This window comes from Nelumbo nucifera, chromosome 6 (genome assembly GCF_055504915.1).
Source record: "Nelumbo nucifera cultivar China Antique chromosome 6, China Antique-T2T, whole genome shotgun sequence".
Classification (NCBI taxonomy): domain Eukaryota; kingdom Viridiplantae; phylum Streptophyta; class Magnoliopsida; order Proteales; family Nelumbonaceae; genus Nelumbo; species Nelumbo nucifera.
This window is the reverse complement of record NC_142654.1, coordinates 62,009,282-62,022,454: the sequence shown is the minus strand read 5'-3', so window position 1 is coordinate 62,022,454 and position 13,173 is coordinate 62,009,282. Positions and strand designations below refer to the sequence as shown.

The following is a 13,173-nucleotide window of genomic DNA, read 5'->3' as shown; positions in this document are numbered from 1 at the left end:
CAAAATCCGTCAGAATCAGGATTGAAATGGTCTATTCCTGTAGTCTGTTTGGTTCAGATAAGAATTGAAATTAGAATTAAAATCAGCTGGAATAAATCCCAGGGAAGGCGGAGGGAATGGTCATCCCCTCAAATGGGGGAATGCCATTCTGCCAGGATTAAAATAAGATTCCGATTCCAAACCCTATTCCCGCAAACCAAACAGGCCCTTATTGGCATGAAATCCAGACTTAGTGGGAAAGAGTTGTATGATTTTATTTTCTCTTTGTTTTGAATTTGAAAATTAAAAAGAAGATTATTTTAAACTATCGTGATCAGGGCCGATAAGTATCGTCTTTTCACACTACGAGGGACGAAGAAAAGATCTTTTTGTATTTGTATTAATAAGATTTAAGCATAATACATGCACATTTGTCTGAGTATGATAATTCATACATAATACTACAATAGATCAAACGAAAATTAAAATGTTCGCCAATTATATTTATATGTATGCACCCTAATCTTTGTCACATGAGCATCGGATATATAGTCACTAATATGTTTTTGAAATTTATCGAGTTTTCTTGTTATATCTCTATGTTTCTTAACCATTTATATTGTATCCATGCATTTGCACAAACATACCCTCATATACTTCTTAAAATTGCTTTTCTTTTAATATTCTTTGTGATATCGATAGTTTGAAACCTAAAGCCTTGCGATATCCCCATTCTGGTTGGTGTTACAACATTTGTTATTCTACCAACCGGTTTTTAGCATATTCCAATCCATGTTTAACATCACATCCGACAATGCATCCCACATCAAACCAAGGTTCAAAAAATTGTTAGAGCTGATTCAGAAAGTAACCAGAACTTAAATCAGCCCCTCTGAACCAAAATCGAAAAAATAAGTGAAAGCTAAAATAGGGGCCGATAGTATAAATACTTTGAACCTTGCATCAAACTACAGCTCCTCTCGTAAGTCATAGCTCAAACTGTATTTTCTGGTAATAATACTGGGCCAATGAACTCGGTACCATGTGGGCATCACATTTAATGCTGATGTAATCCTAATTATCATTTGGTCCATAGAGCCACACATCAGGGGCATCTCCATCTCCCGTGTACTGGTCGTCATTCATAGATGTTTCGAATGTCTGACTGGTTCACGTGGAAAATAACCTCCTAACTCTTACTTTTAAGAGGAATCTAAGAGCTGATTATTGTACTTTATTGGGAGAATAAATTATTGTACTTTCAAACGTCAGACATCAGGTCATACAAACAGGGCCTAAGAGCTGATGGGTATGAAAATATGGGAAGAATAGGCAAGAATTCAAGAGTCATGATGGACTGGGGTGGGGGTGGGGTAGGAGGCCATATTTTCCTTCTCATTGAAAATGTATAATGTATAGTGGCAAGAGTAATTTATCAGGGCCTCTAGTAGGACTTACATAGCGTAGCTTAACACAAGATGAGCCGTTGTTCCAAATGGTCCAATGTATTTCTTCTAACATCAATAATCAATTGCTGATACAGACAGTACTTATATCATACACTTCTCTTAAGTGCCCCGATAGCCACCAACCATACGAATACATTCTGGATAAATAGGTTTAATTTCGGCAGGACATTTTACAATCAAGTTGATCCCTATCAAATCTCTCTCTCTCTCTCTGTGGATGGACGGGGCCAGACGGGGGAACCTAGCTCTAGCCTAGCCACAAGCCACCAGTAAGCAATTAGCTATTATCCCCCAGAGGCTTGAGTAAAAACGTTCTGGGGCACAACACAAACACCTCATCCATGATCATCTGGCAAACAACCATCCTTTCTATGAATTCTTCCTGCTAATTAGGACAGTCATTAGACGTTCCAGAAACTCATGGTCCACAATTACATTGCTAGTAGAAATCCATAGAACTGTATGGGTCTCAAACCAGCAATTTACTTGCCGGCTACAAGCAACTTGCACAAACTTTGATTACAGCCGTCCCTCAATCTACACAAGACAGTGCTCCCCTCGTCCTTGTTCCTAAGAAGATGTGGATGACAACTTGTGCCTCAACGAGTGCTCCCCTCGTCCTTGTTGCTAAGCTGAGGGGTGTACTGACTGGTAGATGAAGGTGAGTATCCTGGTGCTGTTGGCGAGTACCCCGCACTTGGGCTGAGGAATTAAAGAAAGACAAGTTAAAACCAATTTAGACGTCCTTTTTTTTCCCTTTTCTCTTCTTTTAGCTGGGGGGCTGGGGGTCGACTTACCTGTACTGTGGAGAGCTTGGGCTGTAGTCTGGGCTGATACCAGAATTGAATGGGCTGCAGGGGGAGAAAAAAGAAGCAAACCAAATTACTTTTGTCCATGGTTATTATCTGACCTTGACAAAATTCCTGTCCCGGTTTATATTATTATGCTAAAAGGCAAAGAATACTTTCCAACAGGGCAAAAATATTTAGGGTATGGTTCATTGATCAAAAACTACAGGTAGAAAGATGATTGTGGTGGTGGACATGCAATGATGATTCCAAAACAGTTTCAATGTAGTAATTGGTGAAAAGAAAGCGGCAAATCTATTGTAAAAACATAAAATAAAATAGATACTACCTGCTGGGACTGTAAGTGGGGCTTGGAGGCGAATAAGATGGTGATGTTGGTGAATATGACGGTGATGTTGGGCTGCAGCAAAAGAAAAGAGGGCAAACAAACAATAAGTATATAAGAACCAAACAAGCCTGCCACACCCAAATGGTTGTCCACTTGTTACAATTGCCATACAATTGGGAGAAAAAGCAGAAAAAAAAAAACAAAAGCAAAAGGGGAAAAACAAACAGGGTTCAGCTGCAGCAATACAGCTGAGACTCTGAGTTGGCTGTGGTTGGGAAACTTGTCATCCAAGATCCAATGCACAAAATTAAAAGTTAACAGACTAAAAGCATGGCTGAGAGATTCAGAATTTAGAATTGAAAAATAGTGACTTGTGATATACCTGTAGTTTGGAGATGTCTGACTATATGGACTGGATGGTGACAGTCTGGGACTGCTTGGAGAATATGCCAGTGAAGGACTGTACTTCGCTGATGGAGGATTGTAACTTGGAGAAGTAGGACTGTAGCTTGGTGAGGTTGGGCTGTAGCTTGGGGAGGTTGGACTGTAGCCAGGAGAAGTTGGGCTATAAGCAGGAGAGGTTGGGCTGTATGATGGAGAGGTTGGGCTGTAAGAAGGTGAGGTTGGGCTATACGATGGTGAGGTTGGGCTATACGATGGTGAGGTTGGGCTGTATGATGGTGAAGTTGGACTATAAGCAGGAGAAGTAGGGCTATAAGCAGGAGAAGTAGGACTATAGACTGGAGAAGTGGGGCTGTAGCTGGGTGAAGTAGGGCTGTAACTAGGAGAAGTGGGGCTATAACTTGGAGATGTAGGACTATAACTAGGAGACGTAGGACTATAGCTGGGAGATGTAGGGCTATAACTAGGTGAAGTGGGGGAGTAAGATGGACTGGTAGGAGAATATGCAGGACTAGTAGGACTGTAACCAGGAGAGCTAGGACTGTATGTTGGGGATGTGGGACTATAACCAGGTGAAGTAGGACTATAGCCAGGAGAGGTAGGACTATAACCAGGGGAGGTAGGACTATAACCAGGAGAGGATGGACTGTAGCCTGGAGAAGATGGACTGTAGCCTGGGGATGAAGTAGGGGAGAATGCCATTCCACCAACATAAGGAGAAAATTGAGCATCGGTAATGGGTGAAAGACGAGCATTCGGGCTGAGCAAATAACTCGGAGACATCATTCCCTCATTATATGGAGTTCCCATAATGGGGGATCGTGAAGGTGTCATGCCAAAGTCCAGGCCTTCCATATAACTAGGAAGTTGGAGTTCAATGGCTTGCTGCAGCATCTGATCATTCAAATACAGGGCACAATCTCCAGTGCCAATAGGAGCAAGCTGACCTAGCATGATATTTTCAGTAACACCCCTGAGGCAATCTGTCTCGGCATACACGGCAGCATCCAGAAGGATGTCCACAGTTTCCTCAAATGAGCATCTCATCATTGGTCCTGTATCATTTCGATTAATACCATGACGAGTGATGGCCATTAAGTGACCTCGGTAGGTCATGGTGTCACAAAGAATAGCAAGGTGCCTGTAGTTCACATAAGATCCATCAAAAGATATAACAACTCGCAATTCATCCAGCAAAGCACGACGAACAGCCTCGATACCAAGAACTTCAATCACTTCAATCAAGTGGTTGCTTGTTGTCCTTGTGGCATCAACATCTTCATGGCACATGACAGCTAAAAGATTGACACCTTCAGTGTCCAGCATCCACTCAACCTCTGGCTTGAATCCCTCACTTTCATCAAACTTATTTACCTTTCCTGACTTGATGAACACCTTGTTGATATCTGGAATGCCTCTAAGGGCCATTTCTGTCAGCATGTTACTTTCTATCTTTTTTAGGAAAACATCATCTTCAGCAGATTCATCCTGCAATTCCCCCTTGGGAGCTTCATCATTCATTATACGTATACGAAGAATAAGCTTTTCAGCATTGTCATCATTAAATATACATGTCAAATCATCATCAAACTCAAGATTAATCTTCTCTGCAATGTCAGCCATACTCAACTTCTTATCCACCATCATTTCACGATTTAACTCTATACGAAGCAGCCAGGGAGAAATCTTCTCAGGAGCAACCTCTTCATCTGGCATTTCATAGTAGGACTTTACAAAATCAACATCCTCTTCAATTATGGTGCTCATGGGGTCTGGATCATACCATACTTCAGTAGCCTGTGTCACACTCCGCAAAGTAGTGTACTCCAGGGCACATTGGACATTCTTGGCCCTTTCCTTTGTCTTGTTTACTTCAGGCTTCAGGTAGACTGACAGTGAAGGAGTCTTAATTTTCTTCGCCACATTAATAATTTCCCTCAACCTGGGAACACCCAGAGTGACGTTTTTCGCACTAACACCAGCATAGTGGAAGGTATTCAAAGTCATCTGAGTGGCAGGTTCACCAATGGACTGAGCAGCAACACACCCAATCATTTCTCCTGGGGCAACTAATGACTGTAAGAAACGAGATTCTATCTCACCAATAACCCACTCAAATGCTTCACGAGTAAGCCGGTATTCTTTCAACACCCTCTTGCTGGCAAATGTGCTTCGAAGCAAGATGTTGAAGAAGAGAGTGGCATTCTTTTGAGCTTCCATGCTCAGAAAATCATCACCAGGAACAACCTTCAGTCTCTCCTGGAGTTTATCAACAGCTTCAACAATCTCCATTGGATGCATATCAGACGGCCTTCTCAGGTCCACCTTAAAAGTCTTCTGTGCATTCCAAATCAACCTCTTAAGGTTCACAGGCATGGGCCAGTTATTATCACCAGTGGTTGCAATCTCTGTGCCAAGCTGGTATCGATCTGCTTCCAATTTTTGAACTTCTGCATCAAACACATTCCGGAACTCTCTTATGGTTTTCAGATCCTCAACATGTTCTGGTAACATGTAACTTGGGTTCCAGTTCTCATCATCAATTTCATATCTAAAAACTTTATCAAACTCGGATTTCCTCATTTTCAACGAGTCCAGTTTCTGTGTCTCAATCCATACAGCATCCATACCGTCTTCACCATAGAGAAACTGAATAACATCCCCCAATGAATTCCTGACAGTTCCATCATATTTGACCATAATATCTTCCATAGCCTTCACAAGTCGCCTCTGGATGTACCCAGTCTCAGAAGTTTTTACAGCCGTATCAATCAATCCTTCCCTACCACCCATGGCATGAAAAAAGAACTCTTGTGGGGTCAACCCACGCAAATATGAGTTTTCCACAAAGCCACGACTTTCAGGTCCATAGTCATCTTTAGTGAAATGGGGCAATGTCCGATCAATGAACCCATATGGGATTCGCTTACCCTCAACGTTCTGTTGTCCGACACAAGCAGTCATTTGTGAAATATTAATGAAACTTCCCTTTGACCCTGCAGTAACCATAGCCTTAAGATTGTTACTTTCAGATAAGCTCTTCTGTGCACTACTTCCAGCATCATCACGAGCTTTATTCAACACCTGAAAAGTTGAAAGCTTGTTAAATAAATAAAAGGGACAGACTGACATAAAAAGTAACAAAGAAAAAGATGAATAAATGGGACGGAATGGCATAGAACACAGAAACAGCCTCTGCACACCTGATTCACTCTATTTTCAAATGATTCCATCATAGTTCGTCCAGGTTCAGCCTCCAATTGCCTTTCTTGGGCAGCCCTAATAAGTTCTTTCACTTCATTTTTTGCTTTAGAAATTGTCTCATTAATTTTTTCCATAGTAGCAGCATCAGCAATTGTATCTCCAATTCCAATACTGAAACCATTCTGCAGAAGCCAATAATTAACAAGCCATTGTGTGTGACCAAGAAATTTGCGAGCAGCATCTGGTCCAACTTCTTCCCTGCACAAACATATGCTTGAGATAATGTAGGAATATATATAGTCAAGTTGTTCAGTGAGTGTCCCTAATATGACCCAGTAATCATCCATGTGGTAATTTAATTGGGAGACCCAAGGTTCAAAGTATCGATACACCCAATATGTGTGTACATGTATATCAAGTGTTTCCGTACTATAAAAACTCATTCTTTTTACTTTGTCATTTTGATCAGGGAACAATTTAAACATTGTTTTAACATATAAAAACAATAGAGATTTGGGAAAAGCCTTTAAAAAGGCATATCAGCCACCTGCAATCATGTCCAAATTTAGAACCTTGGGGAGACCAAATGGGCCCATATCTTTGCCTTACTGGCCTTTATTCAAGGGGCAAATTTTAGCCCCAAAGAACTTGCCACATGTAAAGAATAAGCCCTTCTTTATGGGCAAAAATAATATAAAAAACTACAAATCTACAACTTTGAACAGCTAATATTTTGGGGAACCACCAATACAAGGTGAGGTTGTAGCCGATATGGACTGGAGGACTGCACACCTGAAAAAGTCCCCTATTTCGGGGGTCACAACACTTGTACATATATGTAGATATTTAGGGTGTACTTACCAGATCACATGAATAAGACTACCAGTAGATGTTCCAAGGGTCTTTTTGCAAAGAGTGCCTGTAAGAAGCTCCCCCCTCTCTATTCGAACTTGAGTATCTCCTGGGGTTATAAATCCTGTTTCAGATTCAGAGTGCCAAGCCGATGTCCTCATGAGATTTATCTGCTTAGGAATTATAAGATTAAATACTTGTTTCCCAGTCCAAAGGGGTCTAGGTTTCAGAATTGCAGGAGCAGGAATTTTCCCATCAAAATCCTCCCACCACATCAAAATGTTCATGAAGACATCCTGGAGAGAGGAAAGAAAGCATAAAACCAATGATGTATCAGATTGACAAACCCTTCTATGAGGGAATCCACATTGAATAAATAGAATATTTAGCATAGAATTTTCACATCCATCACCTTCTCTATAAAAGTATCCCTTTTAGTGATCTTACGGCATCCTAAAAGTGTATCTTGGACAATCCCCATAACAGGCCGATTTGACTGGGGTGACACAATGCACTTTGGCACCATCATTAGCTCCAAGACTTCTGCCCTTGTTTCAAATGATTGAGGAACATGCATGTTCATCTCATCTCCATCAAAATCAGCATTATATGGAGAAGTAACAGACAAGTTCAAGCGGAATGTCGAGTAGGGCATAATCTTGATTCTGTGTCCCATAATGGACATTTTGTGAAGACTAGGTTGTCGGTTGAATAGAACAAAGTCCCCATCTTGTAAGTGTCGTTCCACCTGCAACCAAGATGCAACATATTTAAATATGATTATAAAACCATGATTTAAATTTTAACCAAGAACTGATCAGAAAAAAAGGACAAAAACTTACCTTGTATCCAAGCTCCAAATGATGATCACTACTTTTCTTTAAGTAGCGAAGATCAAGCCTCTGTCCATCTTCTCTTATGATGTACTTGGCACCAGTTTTACCAGGTGGCGGATGAGGTCCATATTCAACAAGTTCTTTCAACCTGGCAAGTTTGGCTGTCACTTGATAACTAGCAAGATATCAAATAGTACAACTAAAACAAAATGAGTATAAGATCTAGACCTTTCAATGTTGTATGGTGTCACAGTCTCTGGATATGTCAAGTTTAAAGCAATACTCCAAGGAACTCCCAATTCATCAATATTAATGGTCGGATCAGGTGTGATGACAGTCCGTGCTGAAAAATCGACACGCTTTCCCATTAAGTTACCTCTTATGCGACCCTCCTTAGCCTTCAGCCTACTACATATTGATTTAATTGGTCGCCCTGACCGCTGTGTGGCCTGAACACAACGAAATTGCTAGTTGTTCAAAAACAAATTGCAAAAAGCTCATGCAAGTATTTAGACATTAGCCATGAATGCATACCCTTGGCTGGCCAGGCAGCTCATTATCAAAATATGTGGCTATATGGAACTGCAGTAATTGTGCAAATTCTGAGATGATGTGTGCAGGAGCTCCATTTCTCTCCTGTCTCCTCAGATTCTCATTGTGTCTAATGATCATTGCCAACTGATGAGTCAAGTCATCCTGGTTCAAGATTTAAAATATATAAAACCAATATATCAGAAGTAGTATAAATATTGTCAAAAAAATATTTCAATGTCTCACCCCACAGAAAAGTTTTCCTATAGAACAACATAAAAGCAATAACTTTTCCCAATGATGGCATTTTCAATTAAACACAGTACTTTTGAACAAAATGGGAGAAGCATAGTAGATAAGGCATGCCTCACTCCTGGATGAAGTATCCATCATCACAGACGGTCTAACAGGAGGCGGAGGAATTGGAAGAACTTGTAGTATCATCCAATCAGGGCGAGCATATTCAGGATTCAAACCTAACAATATGCAGTCTTCATCACTTATCCTCTTCAGAACACTTAGAACCTGAAAAAATATATATATATATTCAACATAATGGTAATATTACAGAAGAGAAGTGACAGAAGACGAGAGAGCAGGAGGGCAGAGGAGCGGGGGTGGAGAAGAATGACAAGAACCATTTGCAGAGTTAGTTACCCTTTCTGCAGAAAGCTGTTGTTTTCTTTCAACAGGTTCAGGAAGCTGTTCCTGGTCATCATTTTTCTTCCTCTGAGCCTTGTACTCTGCAATCATTTTCATACCTTCAATAGTAAGCTTTGGCTGTTGAGCACCACAACCCCCTCGCCTCTTTTTAATTGGTTCTCCAGTGTCTTGTCCTTGGACCTCAATTTCATCACCACCTTCACATTTAGTTTTATTCTTACAGGCATCCAAAACCTTCTTTAGCCTGTTCTTTGGATTTCTAATTCTTTGAGCCTGCTTGAACTTGTGATCTTCCTGAAAAAGTCATATTCAAAGAAATGCAACATTTAAGAATTTAATAAGATTCAGAATTTTTTTCAAAATCAAAAGCACCATAAAATACCAAAAAAAAGCCATGTTCAAATAGAGAGATTGAGAGACTATCAGGAACCTACATTTTTACAAGCTACAATATCTCAAGGACACCACTCATCCAATAACACACTTAGAACTAAGTGCCAACAGGTAAAAATTTAAGTGGTCATATATACAAACTATTAAAAGCACCAGATATGAGAAAGCATAGATTGGGGTTAGCATTTTTAAAGCAATTAAGGTGGTATTTAGCAACTCCTTTGTTTTTGTCAGCACAACATCAGCAAAACAGGGAAACCCATTCAGTGGCCCTCATTTAACTATTTTCCATTTCCCTGTTCTGACCCTCCTAGAATTATTAGCCACCTGAAACATAATCAACCACATGTAACTACACAAAACAGAGGAAATTGCAGGAAAAGTTGTTATGGTAAACATTACCAAAGAAAAAGAAAATGGCTCACTTGGAATGTCTCCATGTGAGAAATTCTAATTTTTTATTGGAAATGATAGAAATTCTAATTACCATGAAATTATTGAAATGTTTGTAGAAAAGCATCCTTATCTTTAAGATCTGTCTACAGCTAGTTGGAAAAACAAGCAAAATAATAATTTCAGAATAAATCATATGCATGTGAATCCAAGCTTCTATCTTCCCTCTGAGATACATAATTAACATCACAATACAGACTGTTATTTTTATATCCTCTGCATAAAGATAGCTGCATTCTTTGACCGAAACCATCTAGATGGACTTCACATGCCAAGTCCAGCATACTCAAATGGTTTTGTGTTTTTTTTTTCATGAAAAGACCAAACCACAGTTCTAAAAGATGGAAACAATAAGGGGGAAAAGGAAAAAGAGTAGGAAACTCTAACTCTCTATTAATCACTCTTACGTACAAAATTTAACATGACAGAAGTATAAGAGTGCAGTAAGGAAAAATTAAAAAAGGAAAATGAATAATGAACACTATATCCAAACAAATGGACTAAGTGACACAATTTAATGCTTCACAGAAAGGAGGGGATCAATGAGACCCTGTGAAGAAGTTCAAACTCCAATTGGAAAGTCCTATGCAAGTCTTGTTACTCGTAACTGAGAAAGTCTATCCAACCACCCAGTTAAGAAGACAGAAAAGGAAATTTCGTTCACATAAACCAAGTGAAATTCGTAGAGAAAGTTTATGATCATATGGAGTTGGGCTTTTTGGAAGAAGTGACGAGGAGGATGAGCTTCGGGAAAAGATGGAGGAGCCGGATTTTTGCTTGTGCATCTTCAGTGTCATTTTCAGTTTTGAAAAATGGGGTTTCAACTGATTTCTTTGGTTCTTCAAGGGATTTGAGGCAAGGGGATCCTCTCTCCCCAATGCTTTTGGTATTGGTGGTGGAGGTGTTGGGAGAACTGATTGACAAGGGTAGAGAAGTGGGACTGATTTATGGGTTCAAGATTGAGAGAAATGGATTGACCATATCTCACCTGCAATATGCTGATGACACCTTAAACTTTATGGGTGCATCAGTGGAGAAGGCCCATTTCCTGAGGAGTACTCTTAAGTGTTTCCAATTGCTGTCTGGTCTTAAGATTATTCTAAGTAAGAGCATAATGATAGGGTGGGAGATATTCAGCATTCAGTGTCAGAGGAATGTGCTGGATCAATGGGATGTCTGCTTGGGGAATTCCCATTCTCTTATTCAGGACTTCCAATTGGGGCTGGAGTTGTTGCCACCTCTATGGCAACCTGTTTTTGACAGAATTGATCAAAGGTTGGTGGGCTGGAAGGGGAAATTCCTATCCTTCACAGGGAAAATCGCTCTGATTAAAAGTGTTCTTTCAAACCTGCCAGTTTATCACTTATCGTTATTAAAGGTTCTACCTGATCCAGTTAGGGGTGTTTGGGGGGGGGAAACCAATACCCCCAAGGGTAGAAGCCTTTCCATGGCTGATTGCCAGAGGCTGTATCCTAACTCAAGACATTGTAAAGATCAGAGGTTATCAGTTTCCAAATAGGCATTTGCTGTGTCTTGCTGGAGAGGAAGATATTCTTCATCTGTTGTTTCAATGCAGTTTCACAACTCCAATTTGGTCCTATTTCTTCAAGCTGTTCAAGGTGGGCATGTAGACTATATCAGGTTCAGCTGAAATCTTCAGTTTTTTTATGAATGGTTCAGATCAGATGCAAAACATCCGTGCCTCCTAGTTAACAAATGTATCCACCTAAAATTTTTCTGCACATACAAGTTACTAGATGCTTAGCAAGTTCTTTTATTATCCCACCCTTCTACTTTTAAGTTTTAACCATTGGTAATCCAATTCTCTGAACACAATTAGGTGCTAGTTCATTCTGAGCTCTAAGGTAAGTGGATTGACCCTATTCACCTCTATTTGCATCGAAGTTATTTTTTTCCCAACGTACAGTTTCTGTCCAGAACTTCCTTTAGGCCCAAAGGTAGTAATTCCACTAGTGAACCCAAATAGTATCATAACCAAATTTGATTCGGTTTATGATAAGCTAAATAACTAACTCCCAAACCTACAAGGAAGAAATCCAGTATTCAACGAAGAATATTCTTCAATAAGTACCTCGTCGGCGAGAATTTTAGAGCAATTGAAGCAGACGCAGCGCATAATACTGAGAACAGTCTTCATGAAACCGATATGGAACATGGGCTTGGCGAGCTCCAGGTGCCCAAAGTGCCCAGGGCACTCCGCCATGTTCGCCATACAGGTCTCACACTTCATCTTTCGGTCAATTGTACCGAGACGAGTGTCGCTCAAACCACCTGGCTTCGGCTTACCCTTCTCGGTCGTCTCGCTGTGCTCGATCTGCACCACCGACATTTGCCTCTGCGAGAAGACCAAAACAAGGAAACCACAGCGAGTAAGAAGCGAGAGCAAAACCGGAAAACCCTAGAAAGCGACGAAGCAAGAGAGTTAGGACATTACGATCACGTCGGGGCTGAGTATACCAAACTGAACCCGGCGGACTTTGGAGACCTCCGCTGGGGAGTATGGAAATCGCGTATCCATGGCGACAGATCGTGCGAGAATTCAGAACAAAACTAAAAAGTATAATGAATTAGGGTTTGAAAAGAATAAGAGAAAAATGTCTAAATAGAGGTTGCTTGCAATATGTTACTACTCTGTTTCTTGGTTAGTGATTGATTTGGGTTTTAGTAGCTTTTTCGGCTTTTGTAGAGAGGAAAGCTTTGATCCTCCTCCCTATCTCTCTCCCGTCACATGCTCGTGAATCGCCTTCTCAGAGAAGAGAGACCGCGAGAGTCTTGAAAAACGAGATTTGAGGCCCCTCGAGGGGTATTTATAGACGAAAATATGCCGCCCTAGACATCTTCCGCGAACCGACCCGTTTTGGAAGACAATTTGACCTAAATGCCCTTCCTCGTGTAGTTGTTAAGGCCTTGTTTGCCATCACTAGCGATTCTTTTGATTCTCCTGATGAGAATCGTGCTTGATTCACATAACTCATAAACCATCGATTCTTATTCAAATGGGATGAGAAATTCCCTACAAGCGAGTGAGATTCTTCGAAGTTAAAAAAGGGTGACTTGTGAGAATGAGAACTCGCCCAATGCAATTCTCGTAACGTCCTTAGTAGTAGTAGAGGTGTCAAGTGTGCCGTGCACGGCCACGGCCCGCGCAAAGTGCCGGTGCCATGCTGGCCCATGGGCCGTCATGGGTCATAATGCCCTTTTCGGTGAAAATTTTGGGGGTGTCACGGCATAGT

At 40.7% G+C, this 13,173-nt stretch overlaps 1 protein-coding gene across 1 annotated transcript; it reads right to left on the bottom strand.

The window, feature by feature from the left end:
* Positions 1–1,465: 1,465 nt before the first annotated feature.
* On the bottom strand, positions 1,466–12,899 carry NRPB1 (RNA polymerase II large subunit). Its single transcript, XM_010268605.3, has 14 exons — positions 12,375–12,899; positions 12,012–12,275; positions 9,068–9,367; positions 8,777–8,935; positions 8,414–8,575; positions 8,108–8,328; positions 7,886–8,027; positions 7,456–7,791; positions 7,053–7,339; positions 6,191–6,449; positions 2,968–6,071; positions 2,586–2,657; positions 2,246–2,299; positions 1,466–2,150 (listed from the first exon to the last, which is right to left on the bottom strand). Exons 1-14 carry the CDS (start codon positions 12,456–12,458, stop codon positions 2,048–2,050), a joined length of 5,547 nt encoding a protein of 1,848 aa, XP_010266907.1. The 5' UTR covers positions 12,459–12,899; the 3' UTR covers positions 1,466–2,047.
* Between the last annotated feature and the right edge of the window lie 274 nt (positions 12,900–13,173).

Bases quoted from the DNA above. Each gene is read 5' to 3' on its own strand.
- NRPB1 (XM_010268605.3), bottom strand. From the start codon at position 12,458: ATGGATACGCGATTTCCATACTCCCCAGCGGAGGTCTCCAAAGTCCGC. The intron at 8,936-9,067 runs GTAACTAACTCT...ATATTTTTTCAG, and splicing joins AACAGCTTTCTGCAGAAAGG to GTTCTAAGTGTTCTGAAGAG. The intron at 2,151-2,245 runs GTAAGTCGACCC...TTAATTCCTCAG, and splicing joins CCAAGCTCTCCACAGTACAG to CCCAAGTGCGGGGTACTCGC.